General features: G+C 41.2%; 1 protein-coding gene and 1 non-coding gene across 2 annotated transcripts; one reads left to right on the top strand and one right to left on the bottom strand.

Moving 5' to 3' along the window:
- The first annotated feature begins 1,981 nt into the window (after positions 1-1,981).
- On the top strand, positions 1,982-2,067 carry TRNAR-UCU. The gene is given in 2 exon segments: positions 1,982-2,018; positions 2,032-2,067. It is a non-coding gene; the product is annotated as a tRNA-Arg (tRNA).
- Positions 2,068-5,275: 3,208 nt separating this feature from the next.
- Positions 5,276-13,618, bottom strand: DNTTIP2 (deoxynucleotidyltransferase terminal interacting protein 2). The gene is made up of 7 exons (XM_048313021.1): positions 13,497-13,618; positions 11,020-12,758; positions 9,367-9,502; positions 8,590-8,685; positions 8,064-8,228; positions 6,826-6,935; positions 5,276-5,428 (listed from the first exon to the last, which is right to left on the bottom strand). Exons 1-7 carry the CDS (start codon positions 13,602-13,604, stop codon positions 5,335-5,337), a joined length of 2,448 nt encoding a protein of 815 aa, XP_048168978.1. The 5' UTR covers positions 13,605-13,618; the 3' UTR covers positions 5,276-5,334.
- Between the last annotated feature and the right edge of the window lie 592 nt (positions 13,619-14,210).

The raw sequence follows: 14,210 nt of genomic DNA, 5'->3' as shown, positions 1-14,210 counted from the left end.
TTGAAGAGGAGCTAAAATGAAAGCCAGCTTGCAACAGAAGTGGACTTTAGACAGTCCCAGAAGAGGGAAAGTCCAAAGGACTGATCCGGGTCCAGGCGCCAGCAAAGGTTAATCAGATCTGTCGTTTTTGCCTATGACCACATTTTGCAAGTTCGTGACCCGTGAGCTGCCCTGTTTCTCATGCAGTAGCTCCATCTGCTGTCCAAACGCAAAGGTGGACTTTGCACCGGGACTACATTTACAGAGTAAAAAAGCAAAATTACTTGAATATTTTGAAACATTTCTGGAAAAATTCCAAACGTTTCCCCAGTCAGTCTTCCTGCAGGAATGGAACCAGCAGATGGCTTATCTACCTTTATAAACCAACTAACCAAAATGAAAACATGAGAGGAAGTAGCAATCATATGAGCATCACCATTCTTCATTCTTACAGTCTCAGAACCAGCCTTGTGACAAAAACCAATGATGCTTCTCTGGTTCTTCACCATCTGCAGCCACTTAGTGCCGTGCTGTCCAAAGGTGCCACACTACCAGATCACACCAACACTCACTGCACCCCACAATAAACGTGCCCAGGTGTCCACAAACTACAAGATGTTTACAGTGATTCTTAGTTACCTAGTAGTGGTTTATTGGAATTGCACAAACAAAAACTTAAGCTTATTATTCAGAAGATCAACTCAGTTCTTAAAAGTAAGATTTCTGTTTCTTTTATACAGTACAGGGCTTTGAGGAGTCAAACTTCCCAGACTTTGCATTCCTTTACCCGGAGCACTATGAGGAGTTCTGTCCATATCAGAACAATCGTGGCAGGACCCAGAGCTTGCAAATTCGACCAGACCTGGTCTGAATCTTCTACTTGGTGTAGCTTAGTGATTCTTGGTTTGTTTACAGTCGGTTAGTGTGGGGGATGTACCTCCAATTTGGTACTCGCTGTAACTACTGAACCCTTCCAGCAACCTCCTTTGCTGGGCAGCAGTGCAGGTGCTATTCAGTCATAAGCCAGCTCAAGAGCTCTGGCTTACTGTCGCCGCAGGCACACCAGCTGGCTTCCCGGGAATCACAGGACACACGGCCGGAGTGCCTGAGTCACCTCGGTTATTCATTACTTGCGGTATCTCAGCCCTGGATGCAATGCCTCGGGCATGGTGTATCCGAGTCAGTTTATTTTACATCGGTATGATTAGCTTCTTGGTTCCTCAGATTTTAGGGTGTGCTTATTTACATGTATTTCTCCACTCTTACGGATACGTGCACTTTAAAATTATGATAAAGTGCAACATGAGATTCTCACAGAGTTTTACTGCTCAGGCCTCGTTGCCCGGAGCCCTCCTCGGAGGCGGTGCCGGCAGCCCCGCGCCCCCTCGTCGAGAAGGCCGCAGGCTCCGCTTGCGATATACTGGTGGGAAGGTTAAAGAAAAAATAACCTCAGACTCTTGGTTCTTGGGGTTTCTAATGTGCCTACTCATGATTACAAAAAATAGTATCGCGGACTTGTTTCAGACTATAATTACAGCTTTTATGGAAAAATCTTCTCTTTCTGAATCCACGGGGGAAGGGCAGTGCTACTCAGAATTTACAGACGTTTGGAGGAAGAATTCCTCAATAAAAGGCAATTGTGGATTATAATTATATTCCCTCAAGCATAAGGATCAATACTGAAAACGCCAGAGTGGGATGACAACACATATCTCATACTGATCACTGATGAAGTCGGTCTTCCGTAAGAAACGAGGACGCAGCCGTGTGGCGAGCGCTGCACAGGAAGCCGTGGGCCCCACCCGGGCCGTGGGCAGCGCTCTGGCAGCACGCAAGGGCTGCCGCGAGACTCGTTTACGTGGCGGCGTGTACGAATAAGCCTGTTCACACTGTTTAAGAAAAACAAAATCGGAAAAAGAGAGGAAAAAAGCCGGAACGTTCGGGGCTAACGCGTGACGGTGCGCGCAGGCTCTATAAGCGCTGTGCGACAATTCCAACAGGTGGCTCCGTGGCGCAATGGATAGCGCATTGGACTTCTAGAGGGTTGAAGGGATTCAAAGGTTCCGGGTTCGAGTCCCGGCGGAGTCGTGTCTTCTCTTTTTCTCTCTATTTTTTCCCCGCCCCCTACGCCTTTTGGGCGGAAATCTCTCCCCCGCGCTCTCCGTCCCTTACCTCACCGCCGCAGGTATCCGGTCCGCCGGCTCGGCGCTTCTGCCGTCAGCGAGGCTCTCCGGGCCCGCCTCCCGCCGTGCCTGGCTGACTGGGGAAGGCTAGAAGCGGGCGGCGACAGCGGCACCAGCCGCCATCGCCAAGCACGAGAAGGGCTCCGCTCCGTCTCCTCCCGGGCCCGCCGCCGCCCTCAGGCAGCGGGAGAAGGGCTCCGCTCCGTCTCCTCCCGGGCCCGCCGCCGCCCTCAGGCAGCGGGAGAAGGGCTCCGCTCCGTCTCCTCCCGGGCCCGCCGCCGCCCTCAGGCAGCGGGAGAAGGGCTCTGCTCCGTCTCCTCCCGGGCCCGCCGCCGCCCTCAGGGCTCTGCTCCTGCTCCTCCGGCCCGAGCTCGGCCAGAGCGGTCAGAACCGACAACCAGCCCAGTGGGGCCGCTACGCTTCCAGGACGGAAAGTAATTTTACTTGAAAAAGCAAGACGCTCTCTTTCCTGGAGGCACTTCAGTAACAATGGGTCACCGTGATACATTTCTGGTTACTTTCAAGCAACGAAATAAGCCCTCAAAACGCAGTCAACAGAACACCGTAATTAACACCATCTTTTCTGACTTACACATACCTACAGATAGAAGATGAAGAGCCATTTTAAATACAGCAATCAAATTAGGTGGTAAAACAGAATAGTAGCAGCAATAAACAAACCACTTTGATTTTGCTCAGAATGGAATAAATTAATCTGACCATTATTCCTGAATTAATAAATTTGGGGGGTTTTCTTGATAAATTATTTTTAATCCTGCAGGTGTAACTTTCCAACTGTAATAATGCTTATTTAAAAGCAATAAAAGAAAATCTGAAAATGAAACACACGATCAGGCACATTAACCATCACACTCAGTAAAGGCAGAATTAAAAGTTAACACAAATATTTGACAGCCATTAAAAGAAAATACTACTTGCAACTGATAGGCAAAACTTCACGTAAGTTTTTATGTGTTTTCAGAGAAATCTGATAAGCACAGGCAATCACACGGTGCATCTGGGTTTAACTCTCTCCAGCACCTTACACTTGATGCCAATTTCAAAGCCCCCCTGTTTGTGCTTTAATGAAAACCGGTGGTTCAGGAAAGGTGCTCAGTCCAGTGCCTCATCTACCAGAGGCTGAGGCATGAGCTCAGGCCAAGGTGACTGGCAAAGCCAGCCAACACAACCTGCAAGTACCACCCTGCAGCCCTGGGAATGCTCCCAGCACATCTCACCCCGTTTGCACAGAACACGGGCGCTTGCTGGGCACAGTGTGGGACAAAACTGAAGGGATTAGACAAATCAAAAAAAGGAAAGGATACAGAACACAAACCAAATCCCTTTCTAGTTAGGCTGCACACAAAGTAACCTCTGCATTGAGGTTATTGAGCAGCCTGAGCAACAGGCACATAGTGTTTTGCTTGCTGTGTGACACCACAGCTTGCATTCTCTTTTAAGGTCCTTCAAAGTCACAGCCTGCTTTTCCAAAGTTGCACTTGAACACCCCAGGATGCAACAGAATTACAACTACTCTGGTGCCTTGTTTTCTTATCAGTGTTCAGTATTAATTTTTTTTTGTATTCCATGTCTCAGCTGGAGAAAAGACACCACAGTTGTTTTTACTGGCTTTTTTATCATTTACAGGGAATTGAGATATTAGCATAAATGTAGTTGCATTAAATAGCCTGTGCATATTAAATGAGACCTGGAGACAGGCGGTTCTACTTGTACTTGTTTAATACTTCCCAATGAATTTCCTTTACTTTGACACCATTCATCTCCAGGCAGTGAAGACTCTTCAAGGACTCTAGATTCCTGTCTGTTTCTGGTAGTAAAACATTATGGTCAACTTTGGGATGATAAAAAACACCCTAAAGGGATCCAAGAAAAATTTCTTTCAAACTTCAGTTGGTGGTCAATATATACCATGATGCTCATTTCAGCACAAATAACTAATCCCTAAAAAACCTACTTCTTCTCAGTAGAAAAGTTGATGGTTAAATATTAGTCAAAAACATAGTTAAGCACTTCTTGCTTAAGGCCTGCAACCTTTAAAATTCATTTTTCTTGTGGTAAGGAAATAATCGACCACTGGTCCTCTGATAGTGACTTCTACATCCTAATCACCCAATCCACCTAAGACAATGTAGTGCCAGTTTTATTTCTTCTATTATCCATCTTTTCTGCTACAAGGCAGTAACTAAATTACACTAATTGTAACAGCCATAGAATGACCAGGTCATTAAAAACCAACCAAATACCACAGCAGTTTTGAAAATCACAAAAGGTCGTGACCATCAGTAAAGGGGAACTGGGCCGATGACATCTCTGGCTCTATAATGGTAGCAGAGGCCTTCCAGACTCACTCCATTTGCTCACCTTCAGAACTATGCCAGGTCAGCTAACAGACACAATCTGCACACCACACCCTAGATAATGGATGCCAATGTCAAGTTATTTTCAAAAATATCATTAGACAATAATCAAATGGTAAAAATTAATAAAAGCAACATATGACAGTTAAAATTTTAGATATAAGTACTACTTATTTATATTATTTATTAAGTAATATGTAATTTTAATCTTCTAAATAATATATATAATATGTACACACATGAATATAAAAGTGTATGTGTAGGCACTGAATTCCAGGACATTCTCTATACTATTATGGTCAATGTTGAAACAAACCCTTCACAACCAAACCATTTTTCAATACCTTCTATTACAGTGTTGGCCAGCAGCACCTCCGACAAGACATGGAAAAATATGTTCTGGCACACAATATGTGCCAAGATGAATTACAAATATAACTTGAAAATGAATTTACTAATTAACTGATGTAAAGTCTGAAGCCTGAGAAGACCACAATCTGTGAAGCTGTATTTTCTACTCAGATTTAACTATATGCTTTCATATAATTATCTTCTAACATAAATATTAATTAAAATAAAAAGTAATTAAAAAAATCTAAATTAATTTAAATTTAGATACCTGATAATTTCCTAAAGTTTCCTACCAAATTCTCACAGCAAGTATTTCCCTAAACCTCAATATGCACATGACCTGCAATCTTAAAAAAACCCAAACAAAACACCACAACCAAAGCATTCTGCAAGAAAGTTTTATAACAAGTAAGTTGTTCCAGCTTGGTATTTTTCTTCAATTCTTAATTGTGAAATTTCTTCTTCTTCCGATTCTTCTTCCCTGCTGCAAAAGCTGCTTTTTCACTCATGATCTCCTGATACTTCTTTTTATTATATCTGAACAAAATAGATAATTTACTTTTAAGCATGGCAAACCAAAGTTCAGGAAAAGATAACATGGACAGTACTCTATGCACATTATTTTCCAAACTGAGTTTTCTCAGTTTTCTGAATGTTTTCTGAATGTTTTCTGAATCAGATTCTTTGATTTTATACACTTATGCATAAGTGAAGGGAAATCAACAGCTGGATCAATGATAAATGCAGGTAAATTAGTTTTGGAAGTAAATTCGATTGAATTTTGTCATTAATTTTGATAGGGGGGCCTTCATTGCATATGCTATCATATTTTGGACAGTTTGCTGAAACACTGCTACTGCTCATAAGGGGAAGACTCAGCAATTTTGACAATACCATGAAGAAATTACACCCACTTTTATAGTGCCTTCTTGCCACACTCTCTGTTGAGAGAGCTCCCTGTAACTTCATTTCCCACAATAAACCTTACTCTACTCCAGGTTGAAAACTGAGGTGAGGTGAATACTAAACCATGAGCAGGGTATACTTACTGAATGTGAATTGCTAGCTCTGCTAACACAGACTCTTATGGACCTGCACCAATGAATACAACAGACGCTAGGCAATGAGCACTGCTGAGGTTTTTAAATGCAACACCGAAATCTGACAAGCATCTACACTAATGCTGAAGTGCATGATTAGAGCCCTTAATTAGCTACCACATAAATTAACTGATCAAATTTCAAATACATTAATTTTTAAAACTACTTTCTAATAAATACCTTGTAAATCAGGTCAAACCAGAAAACTACTTAAGAAATAGCTATAGTAACTTGCCTTCCCAACTTTATATAGTTAATTTACAAGCCTGACAAAATTAAATCTATAATCCCAAATCATGCACTATTGCAAAGAAAACATGTCATTATGTGAAAAGAGAAATGCAGATCAACATCATGTAATAACCAATACCAAAATGGACCAACAACTCCAAAAACCGTAGGTTATGCAGACATTAACCCAATCATAATCTTCAAGTAAGTCTTCTAGCACAATTTTGATTCCCATGACAGGTGGCAGACTGACATATTTATAAAAGGAAATAACAGCAACATTCACAGAATTACAGGCTGCTCTTTTCTATCAATTATGCCAAGAAAAAAAAATTCAGTCTTTAAGAGTGGCTGCCAATAGTGATGACCCAAGTTGGGTAACACCCTTTTATGAAGATGAAATACACATTTTCTCAGTCTAGTTATCCCCTGTTCCTTAGGCCTTCTAAATGGCAGTACTATGGAAGCACTAAAAGGTTAAAAATTTTTCTTTGAAGTATAAAAAATCACCATACAAGCTGAACAAAACCAAAAAAGGCTTCAGAGTTAAAAATACTCCTCTTTTACATGGGATATTAGAATTGCAAAACTACTTTTAAATACCTTCTGAACTCTGAATCTGCAAGCAGCTCTTCCACAATTGTTCTCTTCCTCTGTTTCTTAGGGATTCGACTATGGTAAAAGTCTATGGGAGAATCAACTACAGTTCCAACCTAGAAAACAAAAATACAGGAACAGCAAGATGTGAATTATTTTGCCATTTTTTTTTAAATCCCCAGCAAAAAGTGTAAAGACACCTACAGAGCAGATGAGAATGACAGTTGCTTAATAAAAGTGCAAATACCAAAATAAGTTAAGTCATGTTTTGTATGCAGAGTCACTTTTGGTGTCCTTGTGTAGTGCAGAGAGGAAGGCCTGAGCTTTAAGACTACAGTTTTCAATGCTGGAGTGCTATATCAACACTAACTCATAAATGAAATCCAGCTTTTAACTTTTAAACATAAGGGAAAGGAAACCTTTATGACCCCCTTAAACCTTTTCCTGTTTCTCCTTCTGGTGGTTTTGCTAGATGACTACACAGCAGCTAATTTAATACAAGGGTTTCATCCTGAAATGCATCACATTTTTTCCAACCAGCATGTCAGTCAGCTCTCATAAGTCAGGTTAATAGTAAAGATACACAGAGTACATGTTTCATGCAGTGAAAATAAACCTACATGGATCTAATTATGTGGAACTCTTCAGTCTAAGTTTTTCTAGTTTCAAAACATACAACACCCTCCACACTTCAGAATGAAGTGGTAATATTCTGAGAAATGAAAACATTTCCTCAAGCATGCTAACTATTCAAAGCTTCCGGAGGCCTATTTCTATAGCTTCCATAGTAATTTCTTTATTTATGCAAACCATTTCAAAGCTGAGAGCTACAAGTAACAAAAATTTCAGCTTATCACAAAGGTAGCCATAAAACTGTATTAGCTAGTAAGAAAATAAAAGCCAATTACTTTCTACACACTTGTTTAAAAAGGCCAGTATTTCAAAAAAGCAGTGAAAATCTAGTCCTCCGAGCATTCAAAATATGGATTCTGTAAGGTATTTGTTCACTACTAGGAGATCAGCCAAAACTAAAAATATCAACAGCACATATACATATGTAATACAGAATTGTATTACAGTTGCAAACTCCTGCAAACTCCAGCCAAGTAATCAAAATACTTTAATAATTGAGATATGAAATTAAATCAACATAAAAACTACCTACAAAATAGGCGTTATTAGGTATTCTTAAACAGCTGTTCAAAACTTCAGCAGTACAATGCCACTTTCTGCTGCTTCCTTACCTGGAAGTACTTAGGCAGACCATCTCTATCATTCTTCTTATAGAAATGCTTAGGGTCCAATGAAGCTCTCATCTTCAAAACTTTAAGATCATTTTTCAGTTCACTTGTGATTTCTGGGGCTTTCATACCAAACCAGCCATCACCTGCTGTTTTCTCTCGCTCTGCCTAGGATGTAATACCAAGAACAATGAATTTGCATTCAGCAACTAGGATGGGACAGAACAGGGAACTCTTCGCTGCAAAAGATGGATAAAGCATTTAGAATGTAAATATGTACCTTTAAAACACGTATTTTAGGACCACTATTGTAAAGGAGGTTATCAGCACTGCATGAATGACAGATTTGTACTGAGCATATACTGAGCATACCAAAAGGATGGCTTTTCACAGGACAGTTCAAAGAAGACACTAAATTGCAGTTCATCACTCCATTTCCAGTGAGGCCTGGATATGCAAACAGTCCCAGCATGCAGCTTTCTACCACAGCTTGTTTTGTTATTTGAGGCATTAGCAGCTCTTCACTTACCCTGCGCTGTTTCTTCAGCTGGTGAAGTGATTCCCTGTAAGGTGGGACACATTCCTTTCTTTCAAAGTCTGGGGTTATTACACTCTTCTGCAAGAGCTGTTAAGAAATTTTTTGAACATTAGAGAGTCACCTCACTGATACGAATTTTACTGCTTAACTGTATTTACAGAACCTACTGAAGGAATCATGCAAAATCTAAGCATGCATTCTAATGCAATGCACGAGCAGTAGGGATCTTCAAAATAGAACACTAGATAGCAACAGAAAGCAGCTGACTTGCTCTCGAGGAAGTGAGATAGCAAATCCTTTGGAGTAAAGAGGGCTATCATAGATGGGCCGAAGAAAAGAGTCTCAACAAAAATCACACACTCCCTTTACATCAATATGTGCTTTTGAAATAAAACTGCTGATTTTATACTAGGGACATTACAGACGTTTATTTACTGAAATTCATTCTGGCTATGGACTAAGTATCTTGTCAGCAGACCTTAAGCTTGTGTATCATTAGGCAAAACTCCAGGTATAATCAACTTTGGTTTATTTTACAAGGTAATGCTGAAATTTGCACTGGTTTTCAGTTTCTGAAAAGTCAGGTATATTTAAACTTTCACCATTAAAACCAAATGTAAAACCACACTTCGGTCAAAAAGAATGCAAGTTCTCAGTGAGCCATAGCAAGGATACTTCTTTCAAATCAAACAAACTAACCTTCCTAGATTAACTTTGATCTTTGTGTTACTGTACTCCCAAATAACTGAATAATTGTAAACACATTACCTGATCCTTCTTCTTCTCCTTCGGTTTTTCAATTACACTTGATCCAGGCTTCTGATTTTTTGCATCAAAACTGATATATAAACCTCCAAGCTTCTTGATATTCAAACCAGGGTCTATGCTACTGGAAAGATGTAAACTAAAGGAGAAATAGTTAATTATTAGAACACTGTAACATGCATGCAGCTAAACCTTCTACTGTCCTCTGAGGAAGATGAACAGAAAAAATATTTTTCTTATTCTTCCCAATTTGGTTCAGTTCTGCAATGATTTTAAGTCTTGTTATCTAGAATACGTAATTTTGAAATGACAGGTGGGGAGGGTGATTCATGCCATTATATGAAGTAAAACTTTTAAATTAAAAAATACCTGTGGAATCACTTCCACAAATCTGTCATATTAACTCTAATGCTGCACTCTCATTTTAGATATTAAATAATCTTCTGTATAACTGAATTCTTAAATTTGCTTAACCTTGCCAGAAGAACTCATGACCAGCATCCTTCTATACATTGACAAGCTTGCTAGCTAAAGAGAAAAAACCCAAACATATTGGTGGTAAAAATACTGGAACTCTTAATGGGAAGTATGAAGAAACTAGAATTCATTGTAGGAATGTTTAAGTCTTTGTCTGTAAAACCACACTAGGAACAAAGTTATTAAGCTTGGATAAGAAAGTGGTTGGATGGTTGCATCCAGAGGGTTCTGGTCAATGGCTCAGAGCCCCGACGGTTCTATGAAATATTTCAAAGTTTGTATGTTCACATTTGTTTCATTACTTCATTCAGGCAGCCAAAGGAATGCATCCACAAACAATGTACAATGGCTGTTTTTGATGACAAGAATGTTTAAAAGCTATGAACTACAATGGAGAAAGATGGTATTATCTGAAGAGGTACAACAGGTATTTACTGTGGCTTGAATGCTTAATACAAGCCCTTTAACAACTTTCTATCAAACTGTGACTGATGTTGTATAATGCTTTCGCACTGAATGCTTGGCTAAGTTTTCTTAGCTAAGACTTCTGGCCTACCTGAAGGTTTCTACTAGCTTAAGACTTATTTAACCAACAGAAATGAGCATTAAGCTTTAAACATATGAAGGGATTTTAGCAGCAGCTGGACTACAAGAACTCAAGAAGTATCACTTCACCTAAATTATTCTGATTCCATGCTAAGTTTCACCTGAAGTGTCACCATCCACAGCACAGCAAGAACCAACACATAAAATTATATACAACTATTTAAAAAGTATGATTTAATCAGGCAATGTGTAAGGAATTTACTGGACCTTTTGTTATCTACATTTCAAGTGGAAAAAAAAAAATTAACAAAACTGTGACCTGGATAACCAATTCAGTCAGCCTGACCAGTTTAACCCAGTTTCACGTTGTTTTTTAAGCTGAACACATACAAGGCCTCCAGATGCCAAAAAAATTTCCTGTTCCTACTATATACAAAACTGAAAAAAATCCCAAGCCCTCAATTTATGGACCATATTCCTATTTTATAATATGTGCAACACCATTTTCTGCAGCAACATGATAAATGTGTCGAGACTACTCTCTTATATATTCTGCACTTCATGTGCATACTCTAACGTGCATATGCTTAAATGAAATGCAGATTCTTTAGCTATTCCCAGCAAGATACTTACACGTCAACCTTGTTTTTCAACAGATCATCATCTTCATCTTTTTCATCTTCATCTATCAATTCCTCTTCATCCTCTTCCAAATCTGATTCTTTACCTTCTTCACCTCCTTCATGCTTACTTTCAGCATCGCTGTCTTGGTCTACATCATCCAGATAATACTTCTGGCTGGAACTCGTGCCAGGCTCAGTATCAATTACAAAAAGACCTTCAACATGCAGCGAACCGTTTTTAAAAGATTTTTTGAGGGAATGACTTCTCTCATATGACTTTGTGTGACACACATTCTCATCAACTGTATCTATGTCTGCCATATCGCTATTTTCAGAGTCATCACTGTCACTGTTGCTCAGAAACAATGCAACAGAGTCATTACCACTGCTTGATTTTTCACTGCTGTGGGATACCTCATGTTCTTTTGTTTGGTCTTCACCCCTGTCTGCACCAATTTCGAGCATCCTGCTTATACCAATGCTTTCAGTTGTCTGTGCAACAGCCACGTCCTTTGATGGGCTGCTCACTGCACTAGCTTGCTTACTCTTCCTCAATTTATCAGCACATGTGACAGACTGCTGTGCATCTGCGTCAGTATCTGCCCTTTTGCATTCTGCAATCTCGTTACTTTCATTTGGTGCTACTTGTCCATGGGATTCTAGAAATTGTTTAGGACTCATGCAGTCAGTCAAAGAAACAGCCACACACTCTAATTTCCTCCCCCTCCCAAGTATTTTACTGTTATCTTCTTGTATTTGGTCACATATTGCTTCTGAATGGTCTATCTCAACAGACTGTGTATTTTTTGTTGTTTTCTTCACAGGTGATTTAGTGTCACTTTGTTTTGTTTTTGTAAGATGGGATGTCACATCACTTAAAACCTCTTCTTTTGTGTCTTCACTCCGGGTTGCATTAGCACATTTGGAAGCACATTTACTTTCAGGTGAACTGGGTTCTTTATTACTCTCAATGAGGGTAGAAGCATCTTCGGTGTCACAGACAAGTTCTGCAGTAGGTCTAGAATCAGAAATTATTATGGGCTCAGATTTAATGGTGTCCTCAATTAAATTCTCATCTTCTGAAACAAATTCATTTTTTTTCTCAGTCTGCTTAGTATTTTCTGCTTGTGATTTCATTTGCATGCTCCTAGTAATTCGTTTGGTAGTGACAGATGGTTCCACATGAGAACTTAGGCAACACGATTCTGCATCAGAAGTATCTTCAGTCTGGGCTTCACGAACTGTGTCTGGCCACAATTTCTTTTTGCTTTGCCTGCTCCTTGTACTTGTGGTAACATTAGGTACGTGGACACCAGAAACAGCAGAGGAACAAGACTCAGCTTCAGAGACATCATCTTCATCCAGAATCCTACTTAACTTACTTACAAAAGCTGTATTGTCGTGTCTTTTTTTGTCAGCAGAATCTGGTTGATAAGGAATTACAATTTGTCGCCTTCGTGTTATTCTTACAAACAAGGGTGTCTGGAGACCAGACACAGAAGAGCAGTTTGATTCTGCTTCTGACACATCTCCATCAACTTGTGGTTCAGCAACTGATTGTGCTGACTGAACAGCTGTGTTCTCATTCCTAGAAATCTGCATCTCTGAGCTATCACTGACATCTGATTTCATTTCTGCATGTTCCAACTCTTCAAACTGACATTCCTGAATCACCTCTGGCTTACAAACTGATTTAGTTCTTCTAGTCATCCTCCTAGTCACAGGAGTACTAATTTCAGTGGATCTCACCTAGAAAAGAAGTAAAAAAAAAGTATGGTATTGACAGATAAAATAACTACATAAAAAGAATGCTATAAAAATCATTAAGAAACCTTTCAAATAAACCTACTTAAACTGACAACATATTACACGTCTCTGTGTAGCCCTGTCTGGGAGAAGTCTTAACAAACTATCCCTTGCATATCTCTCTACTGTCTTTTGGTCAAGGCAGGAAAAGAAACACACACATTCTTTAAGAAATATAAACAAGTATCTCCTAATTCTAAAAAGTTCTGTCATTTATCAGGGGAAGCAAATCCAAAAAAAGAGTTCAGAAATATTCAAAGACTTCCTCAACTATAAACCACTAAATACTATCAACTGTCAAAATGTGCCCCAAAATGGTGTCCAAAAGCAATTTTGCTTTTACGAACAAACTGGCCTCTCAGCAACCGCAAAATTAGGTATGATCTGCTAAATACTATTTTAAGTGACAGAGAAATGCCAAAACATCTGTGATGCAAAGGAAAAAAGCCTACCTTTAACTCGCACCGCTAAATGGCCTAACGACTTCTGGCGCCTGCTGCCCTCCCGCGGGGCCGGCTGCGGCACGGGCACGGCGGGCGGGCGCGCAGACACCGCCACCGCCGCCCCTCCGGGCTCCGCGGCCGCGCACCGACCCCGCGCTCCGTGCGGAGGCTGCACCGCTCGCCCGCTGCCGCGTGCCCTATGATCCCCCGCCCGCCGCCCGCCCCCGGCTCCGCTCACCTCCGCCGCAGTGGCGGGATCGGCATCGCGATCGCCGGGGCTGCCACCGCCTGCCCGCGCTCCCTGCTGCCGGCGCCGCGCCGCCGCCGCCCGCCTGGTGTTCACCATGTTGCCGCCGCGCCGCTCCCGCCCCTTCCTCCCTGCCCTCCTTCCTTCCTGCTGCCCGCCCTTCCGGGCCCCGCGGCGGGAAGGCGGGTCCGGGGCAGCGGCGGCTGGGGCGGCCTCGCCTGCTCTGCTCGGCCCGGCGCGGCCCCGCCCCACGGAGCAGCCGAAGCGCGGCCGCAGCACACGTGCCGCGACGTGGTGGAATCGCGGCGTGCAGACACTTGAAAAAGTTTAAAATGTGTGACAGTGTAAAATGCTGTACTGGAAAGCCTACGGAAATTCGAATTTTAGTTAAAACTTTCAGGTTTCTCGTGGAAGGAAATCTCATCTCGCCCACCTTGATGCAAACCAAACGAATGAGATAATGTAACTTGATAAAGAGTTATGCTGCTGGTGACTCTAGAAATACCACGTCTTAAAAGGTACTTTTCTACAGCAAGCAAACTATTAGCAGTTTACAGAAAGGAAAGAAATTACTATCCCATCAGAGCAGCCTTTACATTGGTTTAGCACAATTCCTATTTTGTAGCATTTCCATATAAAAAACTGAGCACAAACACAAGTCTAAAACAATACAGAATCAGCCAAATACAGACAGCTCACAGGTAG

This window comes from Corvus hawaiiensis, chromosome 9 (genome assembly GCF_020740725.1).
Source record: "Corvus hawaiiensis isolate bCorHaw1 chromosome 9, bCorHaw1.pri.cur, whole genome shotgun sequence".
In the NCBI taxonomy this organism is placed as follows: Eukaryota; Metazoa; Chordata; class Aves; order Passeriformes; family Corvidae; genus Corvus; species Corvus hawaiiensis.
This window is presented reverse-complemented; position numbering and strand designations above follow the sequence as displayed.

Coding starts and splice junctions, on each gene's coding strand:
- DNTTIP2 (XM_048313021.1), bottom strand. CDS start 13,604: ATGGTGAACACCAGGCGGGCGGCGGCGGCGCGGCGCCGGCAGCAGGGA. Junction 9,503..11,019: donor TTGAAAAACAAGGTTGACGT/GTAAGTATCTTG, acceptor TTTCTCCTTTAG/TTTACATCTTTCCAGTAGCA. Junction 8,229..8,589: donor AGCTGAAGAAACAGCGCAGG/GTAAGTGAAGAG, acceptor ATTACATCCTAG/GCAGAGCGAGAGAAAACAGC.